General features: G+C 35.4%; 1 protein-coding gene and 1 long non-coding RNA gene across 2 annotated transcripts; both read left to right on the top strand.

Annotated features, from left to right (window-relative positions):
• The first annotated feature begins 359 nt into the window (after positions 1 to 359).
• LOC147333344 (uncharacterized) lies at positions 360 to 2,262 on the top strand. Its single transcript, XR_015125361.1, has 3 exons — positions 360 to 778; positions 963 to 1,094; positions 1,516 to 2,262. It is a non-coding gene; the product is annotated as an uncharacterized LOC147333344 (long non-coding RNA).
• Positions 2,263 to 3,504: 1,242 nt separating this feature from the next.
• LOC147333345 (complement C1q subcomponent subunit B-like) lies at positions 3,505 to 7,615 on the top strand. Its single transcript, XM_086266487.1, has 3 exons — positions 3,505 to 3,851; positions 5,878 to 6,006; positions 6,215 to 7,615. The coding sequence occupies exons 1-3, from the start codon at positions 3,539 to 3,541 to the stop codon at positions 6,493 to 6,495; spliced, it is 723 nt and encodes a 240-aa protein (XP_086122613.1). The 5' UTR covers positions 3,505 to 3,538; the 3' UTR covers positions 6,496 to 7,615.
• Positions 7,616 to 7,932: the final 317 nt, after the last annotated feature.

Genomic DNA, 7,932 nt, shown 5'->3' on the forward strand with positions numbered 1-7,932 from the left:
TAAAATGTGACATCAAAGAGTCCTGAGGTAATGAGTTGGGAGTGAGGCTAGGCTCAAAACTGCAATAATCTGATAATAAAATAATAAAATGGCACAATAACAGGAAGAAAATAAGGTTGTATTCAATGCAGCAACTGGTGTTGATGGAGAACTTTGACCGTTCAGCAGAAATACAACTAAATGGTGGCAATGTTTACACTCTCTCATAAAAAAATCTGTTTAGACTTTATCTCTTGGAATGATCTTTCGTTTGAAGCAATTAGTTTTTAGCTACACTAAAAGTGTTTTGCCAGTAAGTGTACTAGTTCCTTATTGATCTGGGTTCAACTTGTGCAGTTACACAGATACACAAAAGATTTAAAAACAAGTCTATTGATATGTTAATGATTAACAGACTAAACTGCATAAAAGGAGCATCAACCATGTTAATCAGAGGTTTGAAGATTGTGTGATGCTGATTCAGCTTAGACGATGAGCGCTTTATGGTTTATTTTTCTGTTCTGTGGCTTGAGTCTGTCACAGAGTGATAGTGAAAATGCTACTGGAACACAGCTGTGCCATCCTGACATTTATAATTTCCTGAAAGAATTTGGAGTCATGACAGAAAAAGTTAGATCTATGGAAGCCAGACTTAAGGACAGTGAGACCAGGCTTAAGGAAACTACAACCAGGCTGGAGTACAGTGAAACTAGGCTGAAGGAGAGTGAGACCAGGCTGAACGACACTGTAACCAGGCTGAAAGACAGTGAAAAACAGATTTTGGTGCTGCAATACAAAGGTAAAATTGTGGACAAATAATCAATTTCAATGAAACATTACTCATCCAAGATAAATGTCAAAAGACAGAATGCTGTCTCTTGTCAAAGAAGTCATAATTATGTCTGCAAGAGATAAAACATATTCTCATATTTTGGTTTGGGGTACTGAAACTAGAACTAATGATGTTGTTCTTAATTCTCCAGAAAGAACAAAGGTAATATTCAGTGCAGCAGGAGGAAGAGGAGATATATCAATTGGACCCTTCAACACAGAAACTACATTAGCCTTCAAAAGAGTGATTACAAACATTGGAGATGCGTATAATAAATACACAGGTACGACTCGCAATATTGTTTGTGTTAACTAAATAAATTAGAAAAAAATGATAGTATCATTTTACATATACATATACTTTTCAATTTAACTGAAAAGTTAAATGACAAGTACTATTGTATGCTGACTTAATAAGTTTGATGTGTCACATGGCCCTCTTCCTATTGAAAAAACAAAAGTTGTATCCAAGATGGCCGACTTCTAAACGGCCACCATGGTCACCACCCATCTTGAGGAGTTCGCCCCCTCACATATACTAATGTGCCGCAAACAGGACTTTAATATCACCAACCATTCCCATGTTATTATGGTGTATCCATATAAAAGGCCCACCCTGTAGTATTGAAGTATATTGCTGATTTGCGATGTTGACTTTCTGCTTTTAATTTACAAACTGTGACCAGAATTCTTTTTTTTCCTCAGGAGTCTTTATAGCACCTGTCACAGGAATTTACTACTTTTCAATTTTTTATCATTCTGGAAGAAACGGAGCACTGAAACTGTACATGAACAATCATTTGATTGCCATGACCCATCATGACCAGCCAGAAAAACATGGATCTAAAAATGGAGGAAATGCAGTATTCCTGCAGATGCAGACAGGAGATCAAGTGTATGTGTGCTTGGGTCCAAACTCACAAGTTTGGGGATCAAACTATCATACGACTTTCAGTGGGTATTTAGTTACTCCAATATGAAAAACTGAATGAAGCTAATTATTACTGGCTCATAAGCTCAGGGAAAGCAAATGGAACCATGCTTCTCTCCCCTTCTTCAGTGAGGAGAGAGCTCATTGTATCTGCCTTTTAGTTTCTTTCTTTTACCTTTAATTTAACTTTTCTTCTGCTTTAGTCATCTGTGTGTTATTTTATATTTTATAACTAGATAGACAGAAATTAAATAAATAAATAAATAAATATGAGGTTGAGTTAAAGAACAGCAAAAAGTAAGACTGAGACTGTGCAAAAGAGTGGTGTAAATTGCATTAATAAAAACAGTATGCAGACTGTAAATCTACAAAAAGCTGCAAGTAAACAGAAGTATGTGTGTGAAATCTTACGCCTCACAAGTGACAAGTGTCATTTTGTAACAATAGTAACACATTTTTTCGCTTGTCTTAATCCTTTTTATCACTTATATAATGCATTTTAAAATGTTCCTTAATGTTAACCTAACCCAAATAAACATGTCTAAACTACAAATACATGTGTTATTTCCACACTGTTCTTTCCCTGTAATTACTTACTGTTTATTACGCATACTTTGACACAAACAGATAATAAAGGTTTAAGAAATGCTATTGATTAACAGATGATTATAAAACAACAAAAGAGAAGCTGAAATATGAATAACTATAAACACATTTCCAGCCAGGAAAGTCAATAAAGAAGCACATGAGGTAATAAACTGAAACCATTTACTGAATGATACTGCTGATAGACTATTTGATGTTTCAATCATTACTTTCAATGAAACATGATGAACAGCGGTTTATTTTCTAAGTATCTTTACAGCATGTACTAAAATTCTTTATTATTTTATCTTCGTCTGTCATGCTGCCAGTGTTTGCTTACAATACAGTGCATTGACAATTAGAAATATTAATACACTGAGTATGAAACAGCATGCATGTATGCAAAATATGTGAAACTGAAACATTTCAGAAATACGATTTTTGTATGTCTCTGAAAAAAACAATAACAATTTATTGGTCAACATTTAATACACACCTGATGGACATTTGTTTTGTAATTTTGGCTGAAAATATAACAAAATTAAAATAATATCATCTTTCAGCAACCATTCAAATTTCCCCTCTAATCCAAATGGTTAAGCATTAAGGGAAGAGGTGAAGAGCACCTGGTGAAATCAGACAGAGCTGGTTGTTTCTGCTCGTCTTCAGACAGGAGTACCATGTTAGTAGTACTGTGATAACTATATGCATTTATACTTATTTGAACACAAATAATGCCCAAAGAACAACATGTAGTAAAATGCTTGTGTCCAAGCTGCGGACAGGCTGCAGACGTAGCCGTGCCATTTCAGGGGGTCTACCAGGACCCTTACTGGATACTGGGTGGGAATCCAACTTGTGACTCCCACTTTAAAGGTGTGTAGTCTCAGGTTCAAACACATATATAGATATAGATATAGATATAGATGTATTCAATATATACTAGAGTTTGAGCTTAGACAATGGCAACTACACTGAGACTGTTTCCTAGTAAATGTATTACTATTTCCTCAATACTCTTCTGTTGAGTTTAACTAGTACAGACTGATAACAGCTGGATAAAATATTTTTTTTTAAAAAGTTTATTAGTCTGTTAATAGTTAACATGTGAATGTTAACTATTAACATAAAAGCATTATACCATAAAAGCAGGTAGATCAATCACATTAATCAGATCTCTGCAGGGTGTGTGACACTGAATCAACTTGAAAGATGGATTTTGACATTTTATGCTATATAGTGCTGTTCTGTGGCTGGAGTTTGGCTCACAGTCATAACAATGCTACTGAAACAAAGTCATGCAATCCTGACATGTGCAAATTCCTGGTAGACTTTGGGGTCATAATGGAAAAAGTGAACTGTATGGAAGCTAAGCTGAAGGAGAGTGAAGCCAGGCTGAAGGACACTGAAATGAGCCTAAAGGAGACTGTAACCCAGCTGAAACAAGACAGTGAGACAAAGCTGAACCACACTGCAAACAGGCTGAAGGAGAGTGAAAACCAGATTTTGGAACTGCAACACAAAGGTACATGAAGGGCAATTTTATTGATTAATCTAAACACTTTTTTCATAATTGTTTTTGGTTGAATCCTCAGTTTGACTGAACCTTATGTAATCATCAAGGAATAATGTGAAAAGACAGAAGCTGCATGTAAATGTGTTTACTGTCAGAGAGTATTAAAGGTACAATTTTGAACTGCATCTCCAGCAGTGGACAGGGGAAAGGACTGGACTGACAATGAATGAAAAAGCAGTCAATGCCCAAAGAAAATCCCTGAAAGATCTTTACAAAACCTGGAAAACTACTGCCCAAGTAATACGATTTGAAAGTCTAGCTCTTTAGAAGTAAAATGCAAAGAAATGAGCTTTGTCTCAAGGCTTTTAGTTTTGTTTATTTACAGCAGTTATTCTGTGTCCCGCTCTACATTTGCATTGCTTTCTCAAAATACTCTCCTGAGGTCCAAAGCTGCAAGTTTAAACCACTTTAAAGAATCTCAAACTTTCTCCAGCACAGTTAAGTTCTGATGATCAGAAAATGATTTTTTTTCTTTGTCTGTTTCAGATTTATTATTGTGTGTACTTACCCAGTACTATACAAAGGTACTTCAAAATGAACCAATGAAATTAAGTTGGATTTTACGTATATACACAGGATGCTGTCTTTGCAGCTGTCAGTACATTGCCAATAAACAATAAAATTTAATTTTAAAAATCTCATCTGATTTTTAAGATCAAGTGAGATGAATTTGACTGCTCTGTGACTTGACCAGTCATGCCTTTCTGATGTGTCACGTCATAAGAGAGCTGGTTGTCATGAGAAACTGAACTGTGCAACTGAAATCTTTTGAAAATGGTTTCAAGAAAAGTTGTTTTTTGAGAAAGACCAGATATAATCAATGTAATATTAGGACTGGGAGATTGAACAGGTGGACACTTAGGTTCTTTAACCTCCTAAGACCCGAACTCTTCCATGGCATACATTTTTAATTTCTCTTTGATATTTGGGCATATGTGATCATGAATGTAAAAACAAAGAATTACCAGATTTTTTTTTTTTACCTTATTTTTGTTTTTAAGAAAAATAAGCGCCACATATGAGGATATTCGTTTAAAATTTTGATAGAACAGTAGCAGTATAATGTCCTCGTAAGAGGATATCAGGCCCTTGTAGAGCAAAATTGAGTATTTTGGTCTAAATAACCCAAAAATGTGATGTCCACATATGTGGACGCCGGGTCCTAGCAGGTTAAAACAGACACACAGTTACTATATAGAAGAATGAGATATTAGTCCCTACCAAGAATTCATAGGTATGACTGATTAGAAGGTATCAGTGAATGGACTAGTTAGGTTTAATGAAATTACAAGTGTGTTGAAGGATATTATTGATATGGTATTTTAACTATTGCAACTTTTAATAACAATGACCAACAGCCTTGTGTTATTTACAGCAGCGGTCTCCAACCTTTTTTGCGCCACGGACCGGTTTATGCCCGACAATATTTTCACGGACCGGCCTTTAAGGTGTCGCGGATAAATACAACAAAATAAAACTACTGGTACCGAAAAAAAGAAGATTTATTCATAACACACGTGAAAAGACCCAGGAAAACCGAGTAAACGATAAAAACGATAACAAAATAACGCTGAAAACCGATAAAAACCCTGAAAACCATACATTTCACACCTAAGCCTCAACTCTCGCGGCCCGGTACCAAACGACTCACGGACCGGTACCAGTCCGAGGCCCGGGGGTTGGGGACCGCTGATTTACAGAGCTTGTTTTTTTGGGGGTTTTTTTTTCTTGTGTTTGGCTCAGGGTGATGGTATGGCAGAAAGTAGTTGTCCTAACATCCTAAAAGAGTTTGATGCCATAAGGCAAAAACTCAGAGATCAAATACTAAAATACCAAGATACTCTGTCTTTTTTTGACGAGTCATAATTCACAAAACTGCAGGAGACATAAGACAAAATACATGTTTTTGTGTGGAGACAATCATAGATTTACTTTACACAAATGTATTATATTTTTTATGATTTGTTTTCCACAGAAGCAACCAAGATAATATTCAGTACAACGTTAAGAGGCAGTGGACATACTGGACCTTTCAACACAGACACAATCCTAGTCTACAAAGGAGTAATTACCAATATTGGCAATGCCTACAGTCCAGTAACAGGTAAGAGTTATGCAGCACTTTTTACACAAAGCAAAATAACGCATATAATCAGTTTATTAAATTTTACAAAGCAGTTTAAAAAGCAGACAGTTGTGACATAATTATTTGGTTGAAGGACAATAAAAAGGAAATACAATACTGCACAAATGATCTCCAGTTTGAGTTTTCAGATTATTTTTAATGTGACCACTGCTCTTCTACTCTTCAGGTGTCTTTACAGCACCCGTTGCAGGTGTTTATTACTTTACCCTCTTCTATCATGCTGGAGGAAGTCATACACAATACCTGTTTCTCCATAAAAACAGTGAAGTGATGGTGATGACAAATGATCACGCGACACACAGCGATGTAGCTGATAATGGAGGCAACGCGGTGTTTCTGCAGCTGCAGCAAGGGGACAAAGTGTACGTGCGCATGGGTGCAAACTCACATATTTGGGCATCCGAAAGCCAAACAACCTTCAGTGGTTTTTTGGTCACTCAAATGTGAGAAACAGCAAACATACATACAAGATAACAACAACAGGGTGAAGTTAAGGCATTTTTCATATTCTTACCTATGTAAAATGCACTAAAACAATGAAAACCACATGTCAAAACATGCAAAGTCCAAGTCATTCAATCACTTCAGCTCTGTGATCAGCAAATAGTGATCAGCAATACTGCAAATGTTATTTGTATAAATGAAGATTGTGAGGAGACTCAGTAAGTATGATAATCACTGTTTTTGTCACAGTCAGGGTGAAAAAAGAGAGCAGCAGCTGTGCTTGATGTTGGTATCAAAACGTGTGCTGTGTAAATATATGAGATGGTATCTTTAGGGAATAAGTCAAACCCCCTCTGTGTGTTTTGTCTGTGTTTGGTTAGCAGGTCCAAATGTGATACTGACCTCTTCTGTTTTTTTTCTGTGTACTGTGTATAAATGGCACAAGAGTTTTAATTGATTGGAATTCAGTGACAAACATGTTTCTAATGAGCCTCAGAGCTGGCTGCAGTGTAGCATCACAATGGCTTACACAAATACAGATTTCTGCTATGAAGAAACATGAAATATGAGTATCTTTAGCTGAGAAGTCACACTTCCTCTAAATGTTTAGTATGTTTGTTATAATTTTTTTTCAGGTTTCTTGGTCTGACAGCATGGTAGAGAGATCTCAGAAATACCACTACCAATTCTTGGATTTGCTGTACGGTGTAAAAGTCTTGAGACATCCAATATCTATTATTTCTTTGTTTCTTTATTCTGCTTCCTGTCTTGTATTTTTATTAGTGGTCTTAAACAATAGTTAAAAAAAACCCCAGAACTTTGGATACTGGATATTGACTATTTTTTCCACTCATTTTCAGTCTAATCTTTGTACCTGACCATTTTCAGAAGAATGTCTTTTTGTTTGTTTTTTTGTTTAACCCTTTAAGACCTACCATAGAACCAAGTCTGCCAGAGCTTATATTATATTTTTACATGCTGTGGAGCCATTTTTGGGAGCATTTCAAGTTGCTATACATCAATACAACCATTATAGCCCAAATTATAATAATATGTATGCATTAAGTGCATAGTAATTAAATAAATTGCAAAAAAGTACAATAAACTACAAAAAAATAGAAAATCATTTTTGTTTTGTTTATTTTTTTTACATATATTTCTAGTTAGAGAAATTTAAGAGGCTTATCGCTCAAAACTGTAAATACAAAAAGTTGCACAAAATAGTTTCCCACCATGGGAAATTTATTTTGAGTGTCTTCATAGTTTTATTTTTGAAATACACCAATTTTTATATACTGCAGAAAAATGAAAATAAATATAACAATGCAAATTTGCAAAAAAACCAGCATATGCATCAAAATAAACAGGTAATTTTGGACATACGATAGTTCGTGCTGGTGTCTATTCCAACGTAGGAAGTGTTACGAACAGCTGATGGGA

The sequence above is a fragment of the Aulonocara sp. 'chitande type north' Nkhata Bay genome, linkage group LG3 (assembly GCF_057382095.1).
Source record: "Aulonocara sp. 'chitande type north' Nkhata Bay isolate Kocher_YH1m ecotype deep benthic linkage group LG3, A_spYH_male_GT1.1, whole genome shotgun sequence".
Lineage (NCBI taxonomy): Eukaryota > Metazoa > Chordata > Actinopteri > Cichliformes > Cichlidae > Aulonocara > Aulonocara sp. 'chitande type north' Nkhata Bay.

Bases quoted from the DNA above. Each gene is read 5' to 3' on its own strand.
- LOC147333345 (XM_086266487.1), top strand. From the start codon at position 3,539: ATGGATTTTGACATTTTATGCTATATAGTGCTGTTCTGTGGCTGGAGT. The intron at 3,852-5,877 runs GTACATGAAGGG...TGTTTTCCACAG, and splicing joins TTTGGAACTGCAACACAAAG to AAGCAACCAAGATAATATTC. The intron at 6,007-6,214 runs GTAAGAGTTATG...TCTACTCTTCAG, and splicing joins TGCCTACAGTCCAGTAACAG to GTGTCTTTACAGCACCCGTT.